Source organism: Sitophilus oryzae, unplaced genomic scaffold (genome assembly GCF_002938485.1).
Source record: "Sitophilus oryzae breed Bouriz unplaced genomic scaffold, Soryzae_2.0 scaffold_172_pilon_pilon, whole genome shotgun sequence".
Taxonomy (NCBI): Eukaryota; Metazoa; Arthropoda; class Insecta; order Coleoptera; family Curculionidae; genus Sitophilus; species Sitophilus oryzae.
In genome coordinates, this window is record NW_022146424.1 from 5088450 (window position 1) to 5103042 (window position 14593).

General features: G+C 36.0%; 1 protein-coding gene across 2 annotated transcripts in view; it reads right to left on the minus strand.

Annotated features, from left to right (window-relative positions):
* Positions 1 to 765: 765 nt before the first annotated feature.
* The window catches only part of LOC115881573 (rabphilin-3A), a 92422-nt gene continuing 78594 nt past the window's right edge, over positions 766 to 14593 (minus strand). For both annotated transcript variants that reach the window (XM_030899116.1, XM_030899115.1), the window contains exons 9-13: positions 10274 to 10506; positions 9380 to 9545; positions 6861 to 7078; positions 2816 to 3024; positions 766 to 1158 (exon numbers count right to left, since the gene is read on the minus strand). In XM_030899116.1, the coding sequence (XP_030754976.1) occupies positions 1067 to 1158; positions 2816 to 3024; positions 6861 to 7078; positions 9380 to 9545; positions 10274 to 10506 (918 nt within the window). In that variant the 3' untranslated portion in view covers positions 766 to 1066. The remainder of the gene's footprint in view (positions 1159 to 2815; positions 3025 to 6860; positions 7079 to 9379; positions 9546 to 10273; positions 10507 to 14593) is intronic.

Sequence of the window (14593 nt, forward strand, 5' to 3'; positions counted from 1 at the left end):
CTTTCCCGTTCAAAATATTCAAATAAAGCTGCGATGAGTTTTTTACAGCTATTAAGTTATCTTGTAAACTTCACACTAAAAGAGGTTGCGAACTGCGTCAAGTTGGCTGGGAAATGACGATCGATGACATTTCCCATATAATTTGACATATAAAATGACGGCGATCTTCATTTCATAGCCATCGCTGACGCCGTTTTTTTTTCGATCATACGGTATAATAACTTTGTGATTGATTTATTATAATTTAAATATTTTGGCAGTATTACTACTTGTAGAGATTCTAAAAATTTTGATTTCTTATTGGTTTCTGACCCCCTGATAGTACGAGAGCTGGCAACGTCGGGAAAACAAGTATTTTAAGACGTCTGGGTCTTTGATACATCTTTTACTCTGCTCTCTAGAACAGCATGCGGCCCGTCTGGCTGCCGGCAAACGTTGCGTTCCCTACTGCACATTGAAAGAAGATCCTATATTTTTATTAGTCTTTTAAATTCTAGTATTGAATATAAATCGAACGTGTCCCCATAGCGCAGTGCGTAGAGTTTCCGACCACGAACCGAAGATTCAGAGTTCAAATCCGGGTCAGGTCAAAGACTTTTTTATTTTTATTTTCGTTTATATTCAGATTGTAAAGCATTAAATATTTGTTTTTTTTTATTACCAGAATTATTTAATACTTTACTATCAGAATATAAACAAAAATAAAATAAAAAAGTCTTTGACCTGACCCGGATTTGAACTCTGAATTTTCGGTTCGTAGTGGGAAACTCTAGGCACTGCACCATGGAGACATGTTGGATTTATATTCAATACTAGAATTTATACGACTAAATTAATAAAAAATATAGGATCTTCTTCCGATGCGCAGTAGTAAACGCAGACGGGCCGCATGCTGTTCCAGAGAGCATAGTAAAAGATATATCAAAGAGCCAGACGTCTTAAAATACTTTCTCGAAAACGTTGCTAGCTCTTAGACTATGATCTCTTATATAAAAAGCCATACATTTATTTTAACTTTAGAATGTGTAATATTAACTATTCCTATAAGACGTCACCGATTTCACTTTTACTCCAACAGATCTTCTGTTAAATTATGCCACTGTTCGTGTCGATGATCAGGATATCTGATCATATCCAGCCAATGTTTCAGCCTCTGACCTAAAAAAGATCGAAAAATTTTGAAGAGGTACTACACACACCGGAAAAATCTAGGGATAACATTTTATTAAAGTTAAAAATAAATGTTTTGAATAAACAACCACATATTTGTAGGCCGATTCTTTCTACTTCGATTGAAACGAAGTAGTCACACTAGTTATTTCTAAATTTGGGATATTTGCAGAAGTGTTTGTGCATGTTTTGTCAAATGTATAAAAAGCACTAGCATCAATTGTTCGAATTTAATCTGTACTGGCTATGTTTTTATGATAATTGGCCAGAATTCATTCAAAACACTCTGTTTAGTATTAAACGCCATTATGGAGCGTAGACATTTTAACAGAGACGCAATGCTAAGGGCCATGGGTATGCTCGAAGCTAGAATGCACCAAATCGACGTAGCTAGAGCATTAAATACAACGCAAAGTGTAATATCGCGATTAAGTGCACGCTACCGTGAAAGTGGTGATGTTGCTGAAAGGCACACAGGGCGACATCGCATTACTACCCCTCAGCAAGATAATTTTTTACAATTAAATGGTCGACGCCGACCGACTCTTACAGCACCAGAGCTTAGTTTAATTCTCCAGGAAACACATAATGTAACCGTTAGTCCTGACACTGTTCGCAATAGATTAAGAGAGGTCAACTTAAGAAGCAGACGCCCCTGGAGAGCTCAACCCTTAACGAGAGGAAATCGAGAGGTACGATATTTGTGGGCTCAAAACCATGTTCAGTGGTCGAATGAACAATGGGCCAATGTTCTCTTCGCGGATGAGTCACGCTTTGGAATTCATCCGGATTCGAGAAGGCTTAGGGTATGGAGAGAACCGGGAAATCTTATTCGGTTGGATCATGTTCAAGAAGTACACCCTTATCAAGGTGGAACAGTTATGGTCTGGGGAGGAGTCCAGTTAGGCCGAAAAACCGATCTCGTTTTTCTTGAAAGGTTTCTAACAGGAACCACATATCGTGATTTAATTCTAGAGCCTGTCGTGTTACCATATGCCAATGATTTTGGGAGAAACTTCATTCTCATGCATGACAATGCACGGCCTCATACAGCCAGAGTGGTAAATGTGTTTATCAATGCTCTTCAATTAAACATCTTACCCTGGCCGGCACAATCTCCTGACCTCAACTCCATCGAGCACGTATGGGACGCGGTCCAAAGAAGAATTTTGAGAATAGGTATGCCTCATGAAACTCGTAGGGATCTGGTTCGGGCCGTGAATGCAGCGTGGCAGGCTGTACCTCAAGAAGAGATCGACAACCTGATCAGGAGCATGGAGAGACGATGTAGGGCTGTAATGAACAGTAGAGGAGGCCATATCCTTTATTAAGTAAAAATGGTTTTATCTTTTTTTTTAATTCACAGTTTAGAATAAAAAAAAATGTGTGTATTTTTTTGAGTTCAATAAAAATCAAGGTAAATTTGAAAAATTCGGTAAATTTCGCATTTTTATTTCCAATACGTCCTGTAAACTATTTGTTTATTTTAATTTTATTATATCAGAAATGCAAATAATAAAATTACTGACGATGGCTGGATAAAATTGTAATATCCCTAGACTTTTCCGGTGTGTGTATTTAGGAGTCAGTATATATTCTATGGATATCCAAACTATGCACAATAAAAAAAGCAGAAATGACTGACCTTTTGATCCAGATCCTCCCAGTATTAAGCCTCCCAAGTAATCGTTGCTCTTCCCATAATCTTTATCAAAAACTGTGATATAGAGGCTCTGCATATACAACTCGGTAGGTCTAGTTTCGAAAGCAAATTCCTCGTTGAACACTGGATTGAGATTCTTCCATTTTACTGAAGTCTTGTGTTTTCTATGACATGGATCTGGTTTCAGCTGACTAAAAACATATCATCTCAGAACTAAGTCATAATTTAGCGTCTAGATTAAACAGAGAACAAGGATTTTAAGAAAAACTCCTTTACGAACAGGAACAACCAAAGATATATGGTAGAACGATAGAACATATTCTATAGATCAAACGAAATAAACTTCTAGTCTCGTGATTAAGCTTCACCGGCACAACGTTGCCGTCTTTATATATTTTCTTTTAATCAAAATATTTTAGAAAACAAAAATGAATTAATTTGAAATATAAAAACAGTTATTATTTACATCAATAAAACTCACCTCCTTAACGGCACTTAAGGCGCATAAAGGATCATTATTAAATATTTTCCGTCCAAAATATTTGAATAAGGTTGCGATGCGTTCTTTGCAACGGCTGTTAAGCTGCTTCGGCATTTTATTGTACACTTCACACTACAAGCGGTTCTATGTTCTCTATCTAAAGAGAACAATTTCGACTGCTTACTTAAAATAAAGTACCCAAACGTCAGGAAATAAATAAATAAATGTGGCAACTTGACATTTTTTACAGCAGAGCTACCTACTGGCAACAATGAATTTAATATTCGCGCCCTCGATGACGTAACTAAAAGTTTATTTGGTATCGATTAGTAGTGGGAACTATCGAATGAATACTATCGAAACATTCGATAGTTGCAATTCATTCGAATAATTCGATAGCTAGTAAGAAAACATTCGTCGAAAACTATTCGAATAAAAATTATCGAATAGATGCGTCATCTGCCTTGAAATATTGTATTCTAGTAATTCGGCAGCAAAAACCATTCATTTATAAAATTCATTCATTTAACAAATTCATTTATTCGTCAGGATCGATTTTAATAATATAAACTGGATTTTAGTTGTCGTCCGGCGACGTAGGTTTCTTTCCTAGAAACCCGACAGCGGTCGGTGGCAATGCTATAAAAGAAGCCGGCATCTTTGATTTTTTGCGGAGTCAAATAAAGATAAGGACACATTATTTTTTTTATTGAGGTGCTAGTATAGTATTTACACAGAAAATATATTATGAAGGGCGCTGTTGCCATATATTCGTATTAGTTGGTATTAGCAAAGAATATTATTCTTTAGCATTAGTTAGTTAGGGATAGTATGTCTATATGTTTTGCATTTTTTTTATTAATATTCTGTTGTTACACTGCAATAATACTTTTTATTTTGGATGTAGGAAAATTATTTTTAATGTTTTTAAGCAAAGACTGGTTTAATAAATAATAATAACAGTAATAATTTGTTATACCTATTAACAACAAAATTTACAATCATTTAATAATATAAACATTTTTTTTAAGTAGTAGCAAAATATAAACAACAAATAGAAGTCAAAAGTATTTATATTAGATCCTATTTAAAAATAATATAGTCTCTAAATGGCAATGTTGGTTTATTTAATAATAATAATTACAGAACTAATTTGTTATATTAACAACAAATTTTAAAATCATGAAATACAAAAATTTATTAATTTTCTAAGCATGCAGTGTAATGGAAGGAAAATATAAATAAAAAATTAGAAATCAAAATTATTTATATTACTTTTTATTACTTTATATTACTATTTAAAAATAATATTTACTTTTGCTGGCATTTACTTTAAAAAATAAATGAAATATTTCTTCGCAAAAAACTACATGTAAGAGAATTAGCATAAACAAAATACAAACATTGTTCTCACCCCAAAATTTGAGTTCGATAACCATTTACTTAACCACATTACTTAAATATGATTATTAAGTTCAACTAATTCATATTATTAAAACATCTAAAATACAAATGTGTATTTATAAAATTAAAGTTCATCACATCTCTCTTAAAAATTTCCCATTAAAAAAAATGCAATCTATAACCTAACTATAATATACCATATAAAATTATATAATTGAAAGATCGGGCTACGGAAAATCACACAAATTTTCGGAAAAATTTTGACCACTTCGCACACAATCGTCAATTAAAAAAAACCTACTATTTTAGTATTTTAAATATTTTAATAAACGCAAAAATAGCATAGTATTTAGAAGGCGAAGTTATAAAAATTTGGAAGAACTAATAATGCACTGACGTACACAAAAATCAAACGAATACTAAATTTCATTTATCAAAAACATTCGATATTCGTGGCGCAACGATAACCATTTAGTCGTACGGCGAGGTTGTCACATATGCTTTAGTATACAAATGAATTAATGATTTTATTCGAATAAAACCATTCGATAGTTGAAATCATTCATTCAGTAACCATTCGATAGTCTAATTCATTCGATAGTTCCCATCGCTAGTATCGATTATATCTCAGAGTCATAGTCCAGCAAATGTGCGTTCTTTGTATTAGGCAATGATAAGTCATGGCAATGAGCTACATAGAAGGATCAGTCTCTAAGATAGTAAATATGTTAAAAAGGACGAGGAGGTAAGAAAAGGATCACGATAGATCTGTAAATTTACACAGGAATCTATGAAAATTTACAAAGAATAGGCCAATAACCATCTCAAAAATATAATCTAAAAGCAAGGAAATAAAGCAGTAATAAGTATAATATTTAAATTAGAATCAATATTAGAATATTTTTCCAGAAATTCATAACCAGATTTTTTCAGCTTCATTTGCACAGATGATTTAGCAATAGTTTACCAAGATAAGGATTTCTATAAAATTGAAGATAAGTTAACATTACACCTAACTGCGCTAACCTAATATTACAGAAATAATAGCATTAAACCAAACGCCTCGAAAACTGTCACTGGCTTGTTCCATCTAAATAATATGGAAACTAACAGAGCAATAAATGTCAATTGGAAAGACCAGCAACTCAGATTTTGCCCACGGCCAACTTATTTCGATGTCACATTAGACCGCACACTGTCATTTAAACATCATGTCGAGAAGACTGGGGCCAAAATATCTACAAGGAACAACCTGTTTGGTAAGCTGATAAGCTCCACCTGGGGGACTAATCCACACACACTAAGCACTACTGCTCGTGCACTGTGCTATTCGGTTGCCGAATATGCCACACCAATGTGGGAACGCTCCTGCCATGCCAAAAAGATAGACCCGATGCTGAACCAATTGTGCTGTCTAATCACCGGATGCCTAAAACTCACATCGACCCAACAACTACACCTCCTCAGCGGGATAGCTCCACCTCATGAGACGTGTTTCCAGCATGAAACAGAAACAGCAAGCTCTCTCCGATACCCGGCACCCGTTCTTCGGAAAACACGCCACTGGACCCAGATTGATATCCCCAAAAAGCTTTCTTTCTGCGGTCCAGTCACTTGATAACAGCACGGCATCTGCAACAAGACTGGAGTTGTGACCAGCAACGACAACAACTCTAAATAAATTTGCGCTAAGGCCAAAGAGAGCCTACCACTTGGTGCTGAACAGGCATGGCCGGTGTGGAGAAGTCTGAACCGTTTGCCTACTCAGGTTGGCAGATGCAAGACAAACATGAACCAGTGGAACCTTGACGGAACCGTATCCTGCGATTTCGGAGAGGAACAAAATATGAGGCATCTTCTTGTATGCCCAAATCTTCCAAACATATGCAATCAGAGTGATCTGGCGGAGGGAAATAGCAAGGCTCTGGAGTATGCCAAGTATTGGATGTCCTGTATATAACCGCTATGTGCATATATACTTTTGTAGTTTATCCATATTCTGAACAGTTTTGTTTCTATTTATTTTGATTTTGACTATGTTTTTTTATAAATGTATGTGCCTTTTTTTAATTTGAGTCTATTTATATATTTTTTATACATTTTTGTATTTTTTGATTTTTGTTATATACTGAGAATACTCACAGTTTAACAAACGGATCTGAAAATCCGTTGTTATCCATTGGCAGGAGATTAGCGCATCTAACGACCGTTACTAACAAAGCTCTCTTTTTAGTAGAATAACACAACGAAAGCAAGATTTGACCTCTGGACCACAGATCGAAGTCGAACCACTGGTTAAGCTCGGGAGCTGGCAGTGGCCCTTTCTGTTCTGGACGCAGGTTTTCTAATGGAACTGTCAGCTAAAATTAATAAACAATAATAAAATACTTGTTTATTAAACCACTCTAACAAAATAGTTATTTATATATCAAGAGAATGATAAAGGTGTTAATCACCAATGGCAACATTTCTGACAATAATTATTGCCCGAGGTTATAAGTTAACACTTTATAATTCCCTGGTACTTAGATAATTTTATTTCTTACTGAATTTAGTAGAATGTAGATTGTTTAGGAGGGGAGTTAATCACCGCGACTTTACAGATCTATTGTATGTTCCCCTTTCTTGAGTTATAACGAATTATAAGTCATCATACAGTCTCAGAGCTTTAACAAAAGCCAGTATCTGAGACGGCTCTGCAGAAGCCAGCTCTCCATCCTCGGCAGCCTTACCGAATTTCATGGCACGAACGGTCGTCGTCTCGGCGTACTCAGTGATAAGGTTCTGGTGTTTCCCCATTTTCCCCACAGAATCTGCATTCGCCGTAGTTTCTCAGCTTCAGCCTACTGAGGTGTTCGTTGAGGAGACAGTGTCCTGTTAGGAACGAACCCCGTGACAATCTGAAGATTGTTTTTACTTAAATCAAGAAAAACCTTTGATTTCTCTCCGTATTAAGTTCTGAGGAACTTTTTCGAATGTCTTAGCCCATTCCAGGTTACGGATGGAGTCTTCCAGATTCTTCAGTTCCGCTTTCAGTTGGTTCCCGCTTGGAAAATATAACGGTTCTGGTCCAGTTAGTGGGGAGTGTTCGCTCCTTTTCTAGCTAGATCATTTGTTTTTCCATTGCCTTTTATCCCTTGGTGAACAGGCACCAGAGTAGGAGGACTTTATTTTTATTACTCAATACTACAGTGAGTTGTTGTCTCAAAGTTGTAAATTCTTGGTATGTCATCCACTGGGAGTTGGAGAAGTGGAATATTCTTTTTGAGGGTGTTCGAAGCCCCTGACCTGAAAATTCTCCCAGTACTGTTTCCGACAATGACCATTCTAATCATTGTCACATTGGCATAACTATCGACGACCTTGTGCAGTAGTGTTAGGTCTAAAATGACCTCTATTTGCTGCTGCTGGACAGGTTCTCATGGCACCTGTGATGCAGATACATGCCAGCCTCTTTACTTTGCAGAGGTTTTGCCTTGCTGTACGTTGCTCTAGTTATGTGTACCAAGCAACTGATCCATAGATAATCATGGGTCTTACTATCATGGTATACCTACATCCAACGTAAAATGTTAGGGGCGCAGCATCACCTATTTCCCGCCAGTCTTCTGCATATCATGAGAGCCTTTGTGGCTTTGCTGGTAATGTTCTTAATATGCCTGTTCCAGAAAAGTTTACTGTCCAGGGTTATTCCTAGATATTTCACTTCCTGTGATGGCAGTATTTTATTTCCATTTAGATGGATTCTTTTCAAGTAAACTAACCAAGCTACTACCGGTTTTATCTGAGTTGATGCTCAGCCCGACAGTCCTGCACCATCTCTCAGTGATGCGGAGTCCTCTTTGGATAATATCACACAGGGCGCCTTCAAGTTTCCCCCGTCCAATCATGACTATGTCATCTGCATACCCTATATGCAGTATATTCTCGCTAGAGTTAATTCTTCTAGTAGTTCATCCACTACCAAGCTTCACAATAGGAGGGAGGTCACTCCACTTTGTAGAGTTCCTTGCCTTGTTTGCGTTATAAACTGAATTTAGTACATTTTGCCAGTTTTAAACGAAACAAATATTGCATATGTTATACTGGTAGAAACTTTATTTGTTACCAGGTTAGTATCTATTGTTACTATTACATTAAATGACCTGTTTGGAAATTGAGGGATGTTGTCAATCGAGTTCAGTTTTTTGACAAATAAAAACGCCTTTTGCACGAATTCGGCACACTTTCGAGTACGTTTCCATTAAAATGGAGGGAATATTAAAAAAAATCTGAAATAAAGTCCTCTATATTAAGAAGCACGAAAGTGAATACATTTACTAAAAGGAATATAAAGAATGCCTTTAGTGGGTAGGACAGAAAAATATTGTAGCAGGAGATATCGATGAAACTACTCTTTTGTATATTTATTATATGTGACATTAATGATGTAAATAATTAATATTAGAGTAGTTAGATGAGTGTCCATTTTTAATTTTTATTATTATTCAAAATCTCTCTATTGTATTTCATGGTTGTTACCTATAAAAGTTAGAACTTAATAATGCCCCCAAGAGTGTTTTGACTCTATGGTTAGCGTAACCAAGACGGTATAAGCCTATAATAATTCAGTAAGAAATAAATATATTTAATACTCCACTGTAAATCATAAAAGTACTAACGTATATTGTGTTCTGGACACGTAACTTGGCCAACTTTATTCTGACTTCTCCCATGTAATCGTGTCCGTATTTGTCATCATCAACCACCAGAACATGTAACGATTTTTTCGCTAGGTCGTCCTCCGTTATGTCATAGAACGTGAGATTTTCGTTGAATTCTGGATTACTACAAAAAACAGAACGAAAATTTAACGTTATTTACTTTTGAAAAGGTGCATTGAAACATATTATAAATTTCCATGTAGAATTTACTAAAATCAGGTTTAGATATTGATTCTGTTTGAATATACCGCTCAAAATCTATTCATTATAAATATTTTAATTAGTTGTGTACGTATTAGCTGCAATTATTTGTAATTATCAGATTCGTTATTTATTTAATAAAGCGCAATACACGAACGACAACTTGAACTAGTTGGCAATACTGTCACAAACACTGTTGGCAATCACAAACACTTAGTACTTATGCCACACACACACACACACAATTGTTGTATTAACTAAGTTAATATTCTTCCTCAACTCAGTTTACGTTTACGACAGTGCCTAGTAACAGCAAATTGTGTCAAAAAAATAGAGTTAGTACTTAGTGCTACAATTTGTAATAATTATTTTCATTTAAATTTCAACGAGTGCAATCTAAATATTCTCTGTACTACCACACTTGTTCGCTATTTTCGTATAAAATCAAGCAGATTTAACTATTTTGAACATCTATAAATTGATAGAAACGCAGTTAAAACAACGTAATGCCTAGAACCATTTTAGACGCAGAATCCAGCAGTGCTTACTATTTTACAATTGTGGAGTTTATTATAATTTATTTTTTCCGTGTAAACATGTAAATCCTGATCCAAGACTCTCTCTTGCCAATCCTGTATAAATTTTACTCACCGTGTTTTATGGACAGTTTTGGTTCTCAGTCTCGTTGATACTTTGGCGTTGGGTAAGATATTCAGTTTACAAAAAGGGTCTGACAAGCCTCCTATATCCATGGGTATAAGGTTCTTTGCCCTATACACCGTACAATGGAGAATACTTGAGAGTTGGTCATAATTCAATGATAACTCGATGATTCCCATTGAGGTATCAACCATTTGTTTAGAATCACTCGTGCCTCCAGAGCTCTGAAAAAAAATTATGAGAAAAAGTTTATATTACTGTAAAATATACTATAACTTCCAAAAAATGTAAATCAAATAGGTTATAAACCTTATTTGAAGAACCTGGAAGACTCCTTCAGTAACCTGGAATGAGAATCCTTCAACGGTCTAAGACATTCGATGAAATTTCTCAGACAAGACAAAAATCAAAGATTTTCCTAGATTTAAGAAAGAACAATATTTGGATTGTCACGGGGGTTCTTAACGGGACACTATCTTCTCAATGAACACCACACTAGATTGAAGCTAAGAAACAAGAGACACTGGAAAAATAGAACACCTCATCACTACGTGAGCCGAGATGACAATAATCAGTCGTGCTATAAACTTTTTTTTTACTTTCTTTTACAACTGTTTTTGAAGATAGAGAACTAACCTCTATAAAACCGTCTCAGATACTAGCTTCAGCTGGCTTTGGTCAAAGCCCTGAGACTGTATGATGAGTTATAATTCAAGGAAGCGTCGATAGACCTGTATTATATATCTGTATCGCCTTAGTTTTGGGAAATGCTGTCAACACGAACAGCAGAGGCTCAGATGGGCACCAAAACTGTAGCTGTTAAAACAACGCAAGGAACTCCACAAGGTGGAGTAACCTCCCCTTTGCTGTGGAGCTTGGTGGTGGATGAACTACTAGATGAATTAACTCTAGCGGGAATACACTGCATTGGGTATGCAGATGACATAGTCATGATCGCTCGGGGGAAACATGAAGGCACCTTGTGTGATATTATCCAAAGAGGATTCCGTATCACTGAGAGATGGTGTAGGACTGTCGGGCTGAGTATCAACTCAGACAAAACCGCGATAGTGCCATTCACCAGAAGGCGAAGTCTGAAAAACTTGAAAAGAATCCAACTAGGTGGAAAGGAAATACTGCCAACACAGGAAGTTAAATACCTGGGAATAACCCTGGACAGGAAACTCCTGTGGAACAGGCATATTAAGAACACTACCAGCAAAGCCATAAAGGCTCTCATGATATGCAGAAGACTGGCCGGAAATAGATGGGGCTGCTCCCCTAACATTTTGCGCTGGATGTATACCATGATAGTAAGACCCATGATTACTTATGGAGTAGTTGCCTGGTACACAAAACTAGAGCAACGGACGGCAAGGCTAAACCTATGCAAAGTCCAGAGACTAGCATGTGTTTGCATCACAGGAGCCATGAAAACCTGTCCAACAGCAGCAATGGAGGTCATTCTAGATCTAACACCACTGCACATTGTCATTGGTAGATATGCCAATGCGACAATGATTAGAATGGTCACTAACGGAATTAGTACTGGGAGAATTGTCAGATCAGGGGCTTGGAACACCCTCAAAAAGGAAATACCACTCCTGCAACTCCCAGTGGACGATATGCCAAGAACGTACAACTTTGACAAACATGTCAATGTAGTATTGAGCAATAAGAAGGATTGGAAGAGCGAAACGCTTGCCCAGCAGTTAAAAGACCATACCATAACTTGGTATACTGATGCTTCCAAAACCAATACGGGAACAGGGATCGGAGTGTTTGCGCCGAGAGCTAATTACTCCGAACCAATGGGCACTTACCCTAGTATCCTACAGGCAGAAATCTACGCTATCGAGAGATGCGTACAACTTATCTTAGATAGGAACTATCGGAAACAAGAAATAGCCATCTTATCTGATAGTCAAGCAGCGTTAAAGGCGATCAACTCAGTATCAATCGATTTGAAATTGGTCAAAGAATGCATAGAGAAGCTGAATAAATTAGGCAAAGAAAACAAAGTCCTCCTACACTGGGTGCCTGCTCACCAAGGGATAGAAGGCAATGAAAAAGCAAATAATCTAGCTAGGAAAGGAGCGAACACTCCACTAACTGGACCAGAACCGTTCTGCTTTCCAGTGGTAACCAACTCAAGGCGGAACTCAAGAACTTGGAAGATTCCATCCGCAACCTGGAATGGAAATCTTGCAATGGTCTAAGACACTCGAAGAAGTTTCTGAGGGCTTATGATCAGAAAAATCACAGATCTTCCTGGGTCTGAGTAAGAACAATCTTCGGATTGTCACGGGGTTTTAACAGGACACTGTCTCCTCAATGAACACCTCAGTAGATTGAAACTAAGAAGAAACGGCGAATGCAGATTCTGTGGGGAAGATGGTGAAACACCAGTACACCTCATCACTGAGTGCGCCGAGACGACAACCATTCGTGCCATGAATTTTGGTACGACTGATATTGGAGATGGAGAACTACCCTCTATAAAACCGTCCCAGATACTGGCTTTTGTCAAAGCCCTGGGACTGTATGATGAGTTATGATTCAAGAAAGGGGGACACAATGGATCTGTAAGGTCGAAGTGATTAACCCCCCTCCCACTCATTCTAAAATTCATTCTAATCGCCTTAGATCTATTATACTATAGATCCACTACAGCTTTAGGCCAGTAAGCGAGGGTTTTAGGGTCCGAATTCTGAACACCTGAACAGATTGACGTGAAATTTTAACAGTGAATAGAGATATATGTAAGAAACAAAAGTTACATGGTAGCGATGTGTGCTTTTACCCTGGGGATGAAATGAGGAAGTCCACCCCTTCTCGGGGGTGAAAAATAAATTACCTATTCTAATTGCAAAAATCGATAAAGGGATGAATTATAAGCAAAAAATGCTCTATAACATTTTTTCAGAAAATTAATATTTTCCTAGTTATTTAGGATTGAAAATGTTGATTTTTCATCAAAAAACTGCATATTTTTCTTCCATTCTTTATAAATAACTCGAAAACCTTGCGTTTTATTGCAAAACTCATATAAATCAAAAATGGAGCTTTTGGAACTAAACGACTCATTTTTTTGTTGATTACCGTAGGTGTAATAATAGCCGAGTTATCACTCTTTACAGATGATTTTTTTATTTTTTGAACACTAAATTGCAACCTTTTACCGTAAAATAATGGCAAAAGAACACATTTTACGAAGAAAATGAATATGACCGTTTTTAAAGCGCTAGAAAAGTCATTTTAAATGCTTTTTTAAAAAAGTTCGTAGCTTAAAAACTCGCGGAGTTATGACAAAAAATAAAATGGTCATCTCATTTTTTCGGAACAAAATCTGACTAAAATCATAAAAATTAAAACTAAGCGTAATACCTGTACAGATGGCTATATTTAGGTACTAACAATGGGCTCTGCAAGTTCTAGCGGTTTAGAATGCCTAAATTTGGAGAAAAGTCGAAAATAATGAAAAAAAAAATATTTTTTATTTTTTAAAAATTTTAAATTTTTTAACATATCTCAAAAACTAAGCAAGATACGTAAAAAATGCAACAGGGTAAAATTGAAGGTCTTTTTTTAATATTTTTGCTCTCTTTTAATTTTTCTGCAGATCTTTTTATTTTGTAGATTACGTTTTTTTACCTTCTTTGATCCCTTAAAACCAAAAATATCGTAAAAATAAAGAGTTCCATTCAAGACTGTTGAACCAGAGAAGAACAAACGTAGAGAAGCGACAAAAAACGTCGGCACTATTGAAGTACGGGGGACCAAGTTTTGTGACCTTCAAATTGGCGTACGTGACAGATAGCATGTTTATAGTAGTTTATGTTTATAGCTACACTGAGAGAAATTCAATGAAGGAAAAAAAAATAAGAAAAGTTGTGAACACACAACTGAAAAAACATGTGTTCAGTAAAAAGTATATTAGAAATATTTAGGAATCATATTGAATAGTAATTATTTTTTAAGATTTAACGATTTTCCGCGATTTGTGGATTTACCGCGTTCTAACCATTTTCTTTCAAACATATTCCTTTTAGAGAGACATATTCAAATCGTATCTGATAATATTGTTTGTTTCGAAATTAATATTTGAAAGTGTGTTTTTAAGTAAAACAATTTTAAGAAAAATTCGAATATTTATCAGCTGTTATCACAAGCGTTAAACCAAACTAAAAAGTAAATAACATGATTACAGTTGAGGGTTGGAACTGGGGTATTAAAACAGCAAAATAAAACACTAATTCACCACAATACACTAAAACACTTTACATCAGTGCATCAGCAGATGATTAAAAA